This window comes from Amphiura filiformis, chromosome 18, assembly GCF_039555335.1.
Source record: "Amphiura filiformis chromosome 18, Afil_fr2py, whole genome shotgun sequence".
Taxonomy (NCBI): Eukaryota; Metazoa; Echinodermata; class Ophiuroidea; order Amphilepidida; family Amphiuridae; genus Amphiura; species Amphiura filiformis.
The window spans coordinates 22,889,269-22,903,648 of NC_092645.1; the positions used below are offsets into that span (position 1 = coordinate 22,889,269).

Genomic DNA, 14,380 nt, shown 5'->3' on the forward strand with positions numbered 1-14,380 from the left:
ATACTTAAAGTGTATGTAGGTAGGATGAAAAGCCGACGATCAATTGAACATTTTGACCTTTCTTATTGAAGATACGGATTTTTTTTCCAAAACACACCAACAACAAAAATTAGATAAAAAAAAAAAAAAATCCATATCTTCAATATGAAAGATCAAAATTTTCAATTGATCGTCGGCTTTTCCTCCTTGATACATACACTTTAAGTATATATCATTAGATTTATATAATTTACTTCGAGGACTGTTATATATCAAAAATGTGAAAAATATCAATTTTTATAATTTGTCATAAAATATGTATTATATTGTGATTTTCAAAAATGAAAATTATTTGATATCAGAAAGACATGCTTCGTATTCAGAATGCAATTCGATAGGTCTGAGGTGCTCTCATGTCCCACAAAAAATACTGTCGAAACGCAATAAACGCTCATTTTAGATCCCTTAAAGTAAGGAATATTTAAATTGGCCTTTTCGGTAATTCCCACAATTCCTTGCGGTTAGACCGGAAATGTCGCCATTTGACGTCACGTCCGATTCTACACATCGTTAAGCGAACATCGTTACTGCGTATTATGCAGTGAAGTGCACAGTAAGTAGCTATGTGTGCATCGGCGTGATGCCATCTCAGGCCTAACCGCAAGGATTTAAGGGACTTACCGAAAAGGTCAATTCCTTTACATGCAAACATAAAACGTTGTTTTTCTCTCTGCACCATCAGGGTGTAATGATTGGCTTCTTCCTGTCACTTGGTATTGGTTTATGGATATTAATAGGATCACTGATATATCCCGTACCGATCAAATTGCTACCATTATCAACTGAAGGATGCCCCGTTCCTACGGTACCGATAAGTAATTTCACAACGCCCATACATACCACCACTATCACTACACCGTCAATAGTGACGACAGCTTTGGGAGTCATTACTACTATAGCACCGACTGTTTGGTTTGTATTCAAACTTCTTCTTTTAGTATCGTATACATTATCTTTGATTTTTTTAAAGCCGTTATTCGTTGCCAAAATAATATTAGTAACAACTGTATTGAAAAAAGACATCAATTCAAAATTGCCCTGTTTCCTACAAACAGAACAATTAAGTGTAAGTTGAGTCAGTTGGGACATGTGTAGAAATCAAGTTTGAAAACAGTGTACCAAATTAATTTTAAAACATTATAGGCTTAAAGCTATGAACCATCTATGTCTAAAATTACATGTTACTCATTTCGGCAACAAATGGATGGTTAATTCTGCCCTTCATAATAAATATAATTGACTGTTGGGTATATGCATGGTCACTTGTGTGTACCTGTTTTAGTGACCATGCATATACCCTAAAGTCACTTGCATTTATTATGGAGGGCAGAATTAACCGTCCATATGTTGTCGAAAAGAGTAACATGTAATTTTGGACATATATGGTTCTGGCTATAAACCCTCGGATACATGTATATTAATATTAAGGTTTTTGAATCACATCGATGTCCGTTCTTCTCATATCAGGCCACCGATATCAAAACTGTATGCCTTGTCTAAGCTATGGTACCCTGCAGTCGTCACTGGAGCATCACTGGTATTTGGTATCTTTGGAAGTGCATTAACAGGTAATAATGTGACTTGTAGAAGTTCTTTTTCCAGTTATCAAACATAAACCTCTGGTCCGCCCCTCCATGTAGGTCCAGTCCACCAAAAAGCCTCGAAAAAGATTAAAGCATACACAGAGAACAACAGTCTGTTTGAGAATGTTTCTTGGTCAATGTGGAGATGTTGATTTCGAATTTTTTGTGTGCTTTTATTAAAGGTGTCGAAATCCCTCAAAAGCTCAATTGTTCTCTATTCTCTCATGGGATGTAATTATGTAACATTGGTTCTTTTTGTAGGACGAATACTTAACCCTAACCCGCCTGTATACTACAAAATACTACTTGATATATGCGCTGTTCGTGCGTGCATCCCACGTGATGTGATGACGCAATCGCCCTAAGTGATATATAGGCACGGTTTCGCTGGCCAGCGAAGCCCAAGACCCGTGGCAAAGTGTCGCCGACCGAGTGCTTGGCATGCAAGGGTCTTGGGTTTGAATCAATCCAGAGCAAACAACTTATTTCTTTCTTTTCTCTCTTTATTCTTTCCTTCTTTCCCTTCCCGTCGCCAAAAAGCCCTTAGGGGGTTAGGGTTAAGAAGCTCAAAGCGACTTTGTATGTTTTTGTAGCATAGGGTACTATTTCATTTCATTTTTTTTTCATCTATGCTAGATGTTATTTTCACCATTTTGCTACAGGTTTCAACGACCCAAAGAACATCAATCCTGACCTGATATGTGACCTACCTAAGGCATGCTGCTGCTTCCTACCAAAACGATGGCAAATATGGGATAAAGAAAAGGTATATGAAGGCTATGGGCTAACGGCCCTTTCTTGATCTCACATTGTTATTATGTTTTAGTTAAAGTCCCATTCAGTGATCCCAGCGAACATAAAAAGAAATTAAAATTGTGTATAAATTACTTTAAAGTGAAGGAAAAGTCATTAAATCGTCATAAGGTATTTCTAAAATGAAAAATTTGGGCCAAAAACAACGAAACAGCATTATTGACAAAGTTGAAGCCCCGTTGAAATACATGTAGTTAATTTGCCAAAATCGGAATTTTGATGATTTTTACGATCCTCCGGATGAGCAAATCACTCAATGAGCCTTTAATGTTTAGGTGTAGAGTACCCAAAAGTATAGGTCTATTTTAATAATGTTGTAGAACTTCTTGTGTTTTTTGTCCACGTGTTACTGTTTACATGGTACCACGTGATTTACAGGCGATAAAAGAATCCTAATACTGGTGAATTTCTTGTGATTTTTGTACACGCACATTTTAATCTTTGGTAACCGTGGTTACCGTATTAATTTAAGTGATTTTACAGGTGCGAAGTTAATCCTAGTCCTAACCTAACACGTTAATCCTGATCCTAATCTAACACACACTGTATAACTTGAAACTTTAAGCCCGGATTTAACCGTATCCATGGTAACACTAACATTATTTATTCCATAGGAATACGATCTGGAGCTTGCCGTCAAGAAGTCTGATGGTATAGAGTTCGCTGATTGCACCAATAATCTGCCAGACATGGTAGCAACACGGGACACGGGCACATCTACTTCTACGTAGAAGTCACCGCTGTTATTGTTTGTTGTCGTCATTTATGTTGTAATTTTGTTATAATATTGGACCCTTCCAGTCAAAAACCAAACCCCCTGTGAAAACTGACACCTGCTACCTGAGAAATGGCAGCAACATATGGGACTCATCCAAGAATTAACATCTATAACAATTGTACTGTTGTTGGCGTCATTTCTGTCCAGTGCCTCTTGTAATTTTCTTATAATAGTGGGCTTTTCCATTTAAAATCTACCCCCCCTGAAAACTGGCACCTGTTACCTTTGGAAATGCAAAATGGAACTTATGAGAACATCTAGTAGGCCAACATAGATCTATTATACTATTGTCGTCATTACCTTTTCTATTGCAATTTAAATTGATCCGAGGTTATGAATGTGACTCTTCCATTTGAATTCCTATCCCACTGTGAAAGATGACACCTGCTTCCTCAATTCCAGTTGAAACTACATTGACAATCCAGGTTGAATTTTGTGAGCGTTTCCAGATGGATTTTGACACAACGTTTTTTGTTTAGAATATTCCACAATCTTACATACCATTTCCCACGATGTTCAGATGCTCCATGGATGAAAAGTGTATGATCTGATCAAGACTTTTAAACTTGATTGGAATTCCAAAATCTTTCTCAAGAAGGCGTAGCTTTTAAATACAATAGCCCATCGTTTAGTTATCATAATATCCTTTTCGATGTATGGAGTATATCATACACAAAGGACGGAGAGGAGTACAAAGCCCAACAAATTCAACAGATTTTACCTATTTCATGCAGCTGGGGTTACAGATCGATAGTCCGTACGGTATTTAGTCTGAAAACTTCAGCCCTAAACTGCACCCTAATCATTACCTATAACCTCAAGCCTAGTCATAACCCTCAACATAACCCTAAACCCCTCATAACTCTAATCCTAACACTTACCCTAACGGTATATAACATTACCCTATTCCTAACTCTAAACCCAATGTCCTTAACCCTAACCTAAAATGCCCTAAGCCCCAACAGTAACTTTAATTTTGGACCAATGACCTTCGGACCACTGGCAGTTCCTGAGCAGTACCATCCTAGTGTGTATGCCCCGGGATGTCCACCATGCATCTGAAATGGTATTCACAGTTCACTTTGTGAGGCATTTCTACGAATGGATTATATTGTGCGAATCTACACAATCTTCGGGTAAATTATACATGTAACATGCAGACCAGTACTATCGAATTACTGAAATACAAAATGTATTCTGGTGGCATAGCTAACATTCTAATAGTGCTTGACAATTAAGTCGGAATTAAAGATACTAGTTTCACGTCGGACATCATCTGTAAAACTTAGAAACGGCTTGTCGCGATGATTGAAATTTCTGAACGCAACGGATAAACAGCGTGCCCTATGGTTAGCCTTTCACTTTCAAATAAATCATATATAAAGTATATTATACAAACCATCTTAGTATAAATAGGAAACTTTTATGAAGGCACCACGTCAACAGTGCCTAGAATTGTTGCTTTTTTACTTGTTAAAGTGCAGACATCGTTCGTCATTTTCTGCTGCTTCCTTTTCTCTAATGAAGGCACCGGATGAATCTACCTCCATTTTACGTGTTACTATAAACCAATCACGGGCTGTGAGGAGTTTGATTGACAGGTGACGTCAGATGCGGACTAGTTTCTTTAATTCCGACTTTTGTTATAGTATTTGATACGCTTTTGTTGTTTGTTATTATCATCGCTCTTTGTTTGTCTGTTGTTGTTTTGTGGGTGTGTTTGGGTTTATTATAGTAAACGTACAAAATAGCATAGTGCTAATGATGCACATATCGTTTTAGTGTATTTGTTAGATGTACAGCGCACAAAAAATAAAAACAAATAAAATCTCAAAGACTCTTAAACTATATTACCAAAAAAAGTGGTCTGTAGATGAAGAATTTTGTTCTGCCCATTTTGGTACCTCATTCAGCACCTTCAACTTCCAATGCAACTTCACTTTTCCAGCTAATACCATTATTCAGAGAGCATTTCAAAAATTTACATAGACTTTACCTTCAAACATGCAGATTATGAACATATCACAGTGAGGGTTAATCTGTCACGCTATAATGAGCCCGATACAAAAGGCGACGGGAATCGCTATGAAGGAGGAAATATCAGAATGTGTCGTTTTGAAGACTCTACATTTTGTCATTCAAATGGAATAAAGGACGAAAAAAAACCAAAAGAAAAATCTTCATTATTTTTCGAAAACTTAATTTAGTAATTTAGTGATGAGTGAAATGACAGAAGCCATATTTTCCAGTTTTAGCAAGCATTTAACTGCAGTGTATACGTATAATATTAATAAAAAGAATAATATTATGAGAAGGAAAAACATGTACATATAACATTAGGATAGTGTAATACACTTCCGGTGTAGTTATTACAATTCAATACGTTTTAGACTGCACTATGGTAATGAGCAAATATGAGCTTTCTTCTATACCACAATCTCAATTTTTGATGAAGAAGAATGGGGGATCACTGGGATTTTATTTTTCGTGGAGAATTTGGACGAAAGGTGATATGTTGTTGTTGTGTTTTTTTTTTGGAAGGGGGGGGGTATGTAAGGCACCATGTTTAATTTGGTGCCGATGGCTCCTTCCGTCTTACCCTGGAGATGTAATACGTATTACATTGGATCGAGCATAATAACGAAAGAGCCATCGGTGCCTATATATAACCTATAGCGCTATAGGAGAACCAACTAAACATGGTGCCTAAATAATTGGTGAATATTATTATGATTTGTACATAAAACCAGGGGCTGTTCATATACAGTCCCTACTGATAGAATGCATTTTTGATTATTATTTTGTTGTCTACTCTTCATATGACAGTACGTGAAGGCCTATACTTATTGCTTTATTTGTTTCCTAAACTCTAATCAATATAATAAAACACCCCACAAACTTCAATGATGTGTACCAATTCGCTGTCGTAGTGCACGTTAGAATATGACCGTTGCTAGGTCAACTGGATCACGCTTTCTTTGTTACGAACCACTGATCGAAATGATCACAACACAAAGCCTATGGCATATCAAAATTCGGAACAGGGGTATAAGCCCACGTTTGCAGCAGTAACCAATGGTTACTAACGTGCACTACGACAGCGAATAAAGTGCACAACTTGCATAAAACAGGAAACACACTTAAAATGCAATCAATATCACGGTTACGTCACTGACATCCAGTACTGACATGATGCATACGTTATTTACAGCCGTCCGGCTCAGCAATCATTGCTTTATTTGCAGCCAACAACTTCCAGACGAAAAGAGCACCATCCTTGCCATGCTGTAGGAATGATGCGCAGAATCTGTGTAGCGATTGGTCCAGGAAGAGATATAGATACCACGGAGTCGTAATTGGTATTTGCAGTAAATGTCTAGATAATATGACAGAAAAAGAGAAACTTACTTACAATACCGTATTTCACATTAAAATTATATGATGGGAATTCAATAACGTCCATCCCTTTATCATTTATCCTAATCTTAAATTACTGGCGCTAAAATCTGACACAGGGAAACTGTTTATGTTTACATGGCAGTCCCCATCAATTGCCTTGTTTGCCGATTTTGAATCGATCCCTGCCTATTTTATTTGGCACAATTAATTAACGTGTTTTATACCAATTTGACTTTACAGCATTTTATCGCGCAAGGTTTTACAAACTACATTTTTAATAAAATAATTTCGAATTACAAATAACATCCCACTAATTTTAAACGGCTTTGAATTAAGCAGTCAAGTTAGCTCAATCGATAAGGCGTTCGACTATGGTGAGAGAGGTTGCGGGTTCGAACCCTGGCGGTGCCTAGTACGCTCTCGTGGAAAAATTGAGTTAGCTTTAAATTCCCCTGGACAAGGAACTTACTGCTAATTTGTCTCGTTGTAACCCGTACGAAACTCGTGGAGCTGATCATGGTTGCGATGGTTATTTTATGGAATGTTGTTTATATGGTTTATGGAATGATGTGGGGCCGTAGTGGTCAGCGACAACCTGTAAAGTGTGCTGAGGCTTGTGGATCAACGTCTAGGCGTTGTTGCCTGTGCGTAGCGCAGGAGTACTGCAGGGGGATACCCTCGCCCCATACCTGTTTGTGATTGTCCTCGACTTTGCACTGAGAATAGCTATTGAAGGAAATAAAGAGGAGCTAGGATTCCATCTGGAAAAGAGGCGAAGTAGGAGAGTTGGTCCAGCCGTGGTGACAGACTTTGATTTTGCTGACGACATTGCAATGTTGTCTGAGGAAATAGACCAAGCACAAGAACTGCTTCATAGAGTGGAGACTTCAGCTGCTAAAGTGGGCCTGAAGATGAATGGAAGTAAAACAAAGTATATGTCCTACAATAACAGGAGAGAAAGCATCACAACAAATGAGGGTGTAGAACTAGAGGTAGATGACTTCAAATACGTAGGCGCTTGGATGAAAAGCACAAAAAGGGATGTAAAGTTACGTAAAGCAGCAGCATGGAGGGCGTGCAGTAAACTAAAGAAAATCTGGAGGTTAACTCTTACCAAGAGTTTCAAACTTCGTATTTTTGCTGCAACAGTGGAGTCGGTGCTGCTTTATGGATGCGAAGCATGGACCATCACCCCTAAACTTGCAAAGGGTCTGGATGGCTGTTACACTCGTATGCTAAGAACTGTACTGAATGTGCATTGGAAAGAACATAGGTCAAATGCAGACCTATATGGAGATCTTCCCAAATTAAGCCACAAGATCAGGAAAAGAAGAACCCGGTTTGCTGGCCACTGTTCTAGAAGTGATGAGCCCGCATCAAAAATGGTTCATTGGACACCTACGCATGGGAGGCGGAAACCTGGAAGACCTGCTCTGACCTAAATTGACATTCTGAAAAATGACACTGGACTGGAGGCAGTAGACTTCAAGACAGCAATGGAGGACAGGAAGTTGCGGAAAGCCAGCACAGTTCGAGGACACCACTCGAATTAAGCAAGTAAGCAAGTAAGCAAGCGCACTATAAATCACGGCACTTTTTTTTATTAATCAGAAGGTGATTTCTATTGTTATTACCTATGTTTTGTTATCTTGTTGTGGTTGTTGTAATCTTTCACCGAGTAGCGAAGCACAATTATGTATTGTTGAAGTACCCTATAACTGCTATATGAATTAATAATAACATAAACATATTTCGCGACAAGTCACGGCACTTGTCAGGTTCCTTTTACCATTTTACAGCAGAATACGGATGGTATAGTAGCATTTAGGTTGGGACACAAGATGGCAACTGAAGCATGTTTATTCCATTCAGGCGGCCGTATAAACACCGACCGCAATGTAAACATGGTAAAGGTAAAGATATTGGCGAAATTCTAAGGGTCGATAATCCTAATGTTCACCAGTGAAAGCCTAAAGTTTATTGGTTTGCTATTACCATAACCCTAAACCTTGTCACAGTCGAAACCCCTACCCTAGTTTTTGGCTAGTGAATCTTCTCATGTTTCGGACCGGGGTTTCGGACAAGCGAACCTTTTTAAGACTAGCGAACCATAATTATGACTAGCGCCTGCACACCTGTTTTTTTTAACCATAAGCCGTTGTGAAGGTCTGTGATTCACATCACCAATATATTAACACTTACCACGATATTATTATCAGCATCCCTTATAAGCTTCAATGTACTTGCAGAATCTATAAACGCAATACGAAGTTGTGTTATCCAATATCTCCATGGTATGTGGGAATCCCCACTACCTTGTGTGATGATCTCCGTTATTGTAACTACAGACAGAAATTTCACCTGGAACCACTGGTTGTTGTTTTTGTTTCCTGATGCCCAATAGGCGCTGTTGTTTAGTCTGCCTTCTGAAGGCCTATCTAACCAGGAATAAAAGGAAGAAGCGCTGAGCTGGTCATCGCCGATAGATCCACTTTCCATACCAAGAGGCATGGGTTGACTGCATTCTATGGAGAAACGGGCAGACTTGGATTTAGAATTTTATCTTTATTCTTTTTCTTTTTCGGTGAATAGGTAGCCAGCATATTTATATGATTTTAAAGTCAGTCTTCAGCAATGTTTCTGAATCTGCAGTACTGCAACTTTCGGACGAGGTATTATCTCGTGGAGCCAGCCAAACTAATTCGTCGGTCGCAAGTTAACTCGCAACACATAGTGGCGTACGTGAAGGACAAAATACGTTTCCGAGCAAATCGTTTTTGAGGGATATGCTACTAGTAACAGAGTCGATACATCTCCCCTATCATCTCTCAGTGTCCCGATTTCATTTGAAATTGTAGTTTAAGGTTCAAACTATTAAACTGCATCGTTAATAGTTAACAAGGATTACTATTATATGATAATAGCTAGCTCTAAACCTATACGCCACTATGTGAAACGGAAAATTTGGAAAATCACTCTACGCCATTATGTGTTGTGACCGACGAACTACGTACATAAAAATTAAACCATCATAATTTACATCTAACCCTACTCCTCTTTTCGCCAAACGCAAAGAGTTTCTAGAATGCTGTTAAAATAATAAAAATTTTAATGCGAATTTATTGCACATTCTACGGAAGCGTGGTTACCTTTTTGCAATAACCGAGTGAGAGGGTTTTCAATAAAATATTTTTTGTGTCAAAACTGAAGCATCCTCTGGATAAAAGAAAATATGAATATTATTAACTGCACATCATATATAACGATTCGTGATACCCAATTGTGGCACATTTGATGTCGTTTAAGAGGCAGATAATTTTATTTCAATTTTATATGCGCCAAATATTTTTAGTGAGAATGACGACAGAAAAAACCTTGAAGATTCTATGTACACATTACATTACCCAGTCAAAGATTACTGTTTCGTTTTAATGGTAATCTAATCTTTTATTTCATGAAATACAATTTGAGGTCTAATGGGGATTTTGTATATAAATGATAAAAACATCGACGTGTATACGAGAAAAATGGTAGGCTCCATATACTGACCCACTTGTATTATACGACTACGAGTAGCGCACGCGCTGCAGCCCGGCGACTCAAAATTGATATAATGTATTGTGCATGTATACTATTATAATAGAGTCTCATTTATTGTAGGATTTCTGTATGTAGAACACGCAGTTAACAACAATTGAGCGCTATTATAATACACATTAATGTTTTTAAGCAAATAAAATTCCAAATATGATATACGTTCTTTGTCTTTGCTTGTCACGTGGTAAGCCTAATTATGTTGATGTTGCGATTGTATGTTCAAAACCCAACGGTGCGGCGTGAGTTCGTGCCCAACTTTTGCCGAACTAAATATCCCTTTAAAAAAAATAAAATCCATTCCATTTTCAAAAAAGTTTCAAGATGGATACCAATAAGTTACGTGGCCGAGCGGTCTAACTTAGTCTAAGGCGCTATAGACTCATTCAAAATTCACGATAACGGTGTGGCGTGATTTCGTGCCCCACTTCTGCCGAACTAAATTTCCCTTTTTTTAAATTAAATCCATATTATGTTAGAGAAATGTGGCTGGGAGAATTTATGTATGACAAAGATTGGTGTGGTCTAACCCATCCTCGTAAAAGATAGTAGACTAAATTATCATGATTATTGATTTATCATCGGTTTTAAAATTTAAGCAATGGATGACCAACCTGAACAATGAGATCGATCGGTATTTAGCATACCATTGTTTACTGTAATTGTCGGAAATTCTGTTTACAATTCTTTCCATTGATTCAAATGCAATAATACTCATCGAGCTTTACAAGAATAACTAAAGCTTAAAAAAATTGTGACACGATTTAAAGCCCCATCCTCCACTTTATCAACAGTGACTTTGAAATCAAGAGAAGGATCATATATTGCATTGCTCAAAGCCAGCAAAAGGTATGGCGTGCGATGATTCGTTCACGGCTTAGATGTAATGAAAAATAAGTGGTAACATTGTAGTGTACTACCATAATAGTATATTGTTCTATTGGCCATAATAAAAATTGTGATAAATGTGAATTAGTCGGGCAGCAAATTACCCAGTTTATAGGTCCCGTGGCCTTTTGATGAAGACAATGTGCCACCTATCCTAGTATGTTGTTTGGGTCCCAAGTAACATATTTATACATGTTTACAAAAATCCAGATGTAGCAGAAGGCGGCTATCTTGTTTTTCAAAATGGCGTCGATTTTGGCAAAATATGTCAAATAATTGACAAACTGCCTCTTCCCAATGTGATTTTATTGGCACAGTAGCGATTGTAGGCTTGTTATAGTAGTTTTGTCACGTTGGCATACAGTAGCACCACTATTAATGATTTACAAATTCAAAATGGCCGCCAAAAGTTCAAAATGGCCACCGAAATCAATTTATATCCTTCAAGCAGACAATAAGCCTACATCAATCTGGTAACATAGGAAATTGGACACGTGCAATGAATATTAAAATAATAACACAAAAATTCCATACCTAATTACTTAATACACAACCACCCCCACACCACCACACACCACCCACCCACCCCGAAATGATGACTACATTTCGTATATATATTATAACATTTTAAAGTGCCATAGAAAATGTATCAAAAACATTTTCTTGGCTCATAATCATATGGGTATCCTTTATACAAGAACAAGAACAGTTGGTGGTGCTAGTTTGGGCTAGGCTGTATTACTACATCCATAAGCACATGACGGGCGGGGTTGACGCATTTAAGGGAACTTTTGCCCAAACATGCCCAGTTGGTTGCTCTGGTCTCCACTGAACAAGCTTGCAAACCCACCCATCGATATACCAAAATCGCTGAAAAGGGTACCTAAAAACCGTGGCACCTTCCTGTACACCTTCAAACAGGAAGACCCCCCTGGACATGGTATTGGCCAGACATTGAGAGGTATTGAGGGGTATTGAGAACAGGGTAAAATGTACCGAGTGGTCCCAGAAATGGGTTATGGGTCCCGGGGATGGACTAAAAGGGTTTCTAGGGATGGAGTTACGGATACCATTACCAGGGATGGGGTAAAGAGTACTAGTAAAGGGTACCGAAGGTCCCAGGGACAACAGTTTATGGATCCAGGTGAAGGCGCTAGGGTTCCAGGGATGAGATTAGGGATATCAGCAATGGGGTTTGGGGTACCAAGGACAGGATTAGGGGTTCAGGGGACAGGGTTAGGGGTTCCAGGAATGGGCAGAGTCCCATGGTCGGTCTTAGGGCACCTGAAACATATTATTCCTACTTTACCAATAAATTCACAATGGGAAGGGTCAGTTTGAAAATATTGGATAGGGTGAGGGGTAACTAGGTCCCAGGGTTTGGATAATGGTTACCGGGAACAGAGTTAGGTGCACTGAGGAAGGTCTACGAGTACTGAGGACAGGGTAATGGGCACAACCGGTTATGGGTCCCCGGTGAAGGGGCTATGATTTTCACTCCAGCGATGACCGGTCATGGGTTTCAGGAATGGGGTTAGATAGAGGTCACATGATCGTGTTTGAGGTCCTTGGGATAGGATATGGGTTACTGGGATTGAGTTAGGGGTCCCAGGGTTAGGGTAATTGGTACCAGGAACTGGGTAAGGGGTACTGGACATTGGATAAGGTGAACCGGATGTGGGCTAACAGTTTCGGAAGATGGGATTAGGGTCCCAGGGATGTTTCATGGGTCTCAGGGACAGATTTTGGTGTTCCTTGAATTGAGTTCAAGGTTACATAGTTGGTGTTAGAGGTCCCAGGGAATAGGGTAATATTAGGGTATTGAGGCCCAGGATTAGGGATATGAGTACAAGGAACAGTGTAAGGGATACCAGGCATTGGATACGGGGAACCAGATGTGGGGTTACATTTACCAAAGATGAGATTAGGGTCCCAGGGATAGGTCACAGGTCTCGGGGACGGAGTTACGGGTTCCAGGAATACGGTAGAGTTAAAAGTCCCATAGTTGGTGTTAGAGGTCCCAGGGAATAGGGTAAGGGGTGATAATGGGAATAGAGTAAGAGGTCCCGGGGTTGGGGTAATGGGTACCAGGAACAGAGTAACGGGTGCCGGGCATTGGTTAAGGGAAAACAGGTTGTGGGGTTACATGTACCAATAGTAGGATGAGGGTCCCAGGGACGTGTTATGGGTATTAAAAGTCCCAAAGTTGGTGTTAGAGGTCCCTGGGAATAAGGTAAGGGGTAATGGGATGGAGTTAGGGGTCCCAACGTTGCGGTAATGGGTACAAAGAAAGGGGTTAAGGGTACCGGATGGGATTAGGGTCCCAGGGACGGGTCATGGGTCTCGGGGACGAGGTAAGAGGTTCTAAGAATGAAGGTCCCATAGTTGGTGTTAGGTGTTCCGGGGATATGGTGGAGTTCCGGGTTTCCAGGTTTGGCGCCTGGAGTCTGTCCCAGGGATGGCGTTATTTAGGGGTGCAGATCGAGGACTGTGTAACTGCACTGGGGTAAGAGACTTAGGGTACTAAGGATATGGTTAGGGTGCCAATGATGTGGTTATGGGCTGGTCCGAGTACATCAAACTTAGCCGGAACATATCAGGTCATGGGCTACTGGGCAGTGGATTATGGGTCCCGGTGTTGTGTTAAGGGGTCCCTTGGATGGGTCTAGGGGTCCTAGGGATGGGTATAAGGCTGCTGGCCAGGGATGTGGTTAGGGGTACAAAGAATACAGGGTTATGCGAACCGAGGAGGGTATAAGGATAGGACTTTCGGGTACTAGTGTAGGATACATGTTATGGGGTATAGATATCAGAGTACTATGTAACGTTTATCAGGGTAGGCCTACAGGGTTATGAGTTAGGTACCAAGTTAGGGGTGATCGGGGTAAAGATTAGGATTACCGGTTAGGGTATGGGTATGGGCTGGCCCTGGTGCATCAAACTTAGCGGGAACATAATTATTATTATCATTTCCAGATGAGGAGACATGAAGACATTTAAGGTGGAAGTTACAGATCTTAAATTCAGGAACTATTTTATAATAAAATGTTATCATAAAAAGTAAATTCATAATTACACGTAGGCATAAGCATTTAAATGAGGGGTTGGGTGTGTGGGGGAGGTGTGAAGAGTATATTTGCAGTGTAGTATGGAGTTTGTGTATGTGTTGGTATATTAATTAACATGTTACTTGCTTAAACTTATATTTTACAATGCTCATTGTATGTTTAGAGGAAATAAGTTGAATATGGCGGCCATTTGAAATTTTGGCGGCCAATTTGAATAT

General features: G+C 39.5%; 2 protein-coding genes across 2 annotated transcripts in view; one reads left to right on the plus strand and one right to left on the minus strand.

Annotated features, from left to right (window-relative positions):
• LOC140140008 (sodium-coupled monocarboxylate transporter 1-like) overlaps positions 1-3,733 on the plus strand; it is an 88,509-nt gene extending 84,776 nt beyond the window's left edge. Inside the window, exons 14-17 of the mRNA XM_072161817.1 lie at positions 722-951; positions 1,507-1,607; positions 2,285-2,388; positions 3,050-3,733. Coding sequence (XP_072017918.1) covers positions 722-951; positions 1,507-1,607; positions 2,285-2,388; positions 3,050-3,166 — 552 coding nt within the window. The 3' untranslated portion in view covers positions 3,167-3,733. The remainder of the gene's footprint in view (positions 1-721; positions 952-1,506; positions 1,608-2,284; positions 2,389-3,049) is intronic.
• A 2,117-nt stretch (positions 3,734-5,850) lies between these two features.
• Positions 5,851-14,380, minus strand: part of LOC140139407 (uncharacterized) — a 32,479-nt gene continuing 23,949 nt past the window's right edge. Inside the window, exons 5-6 of the mRNA XM_072161170.1 lie at positions 8,815-9,137; positions 5,851-6,589 (exon numbers count right to left, since the gene is read on the minus strand). Of these exons, the coding sequence (XP_072017271.1) occupies positions 6,449-6,589; positions 8,815-9,137 (464 nt within the window). The 3' untranslated portion in view covers positions 5,851-6,448. The remainder of the gene's footprint in view (positions 6,590-8,814; positions 9,138-14,380) is intronic.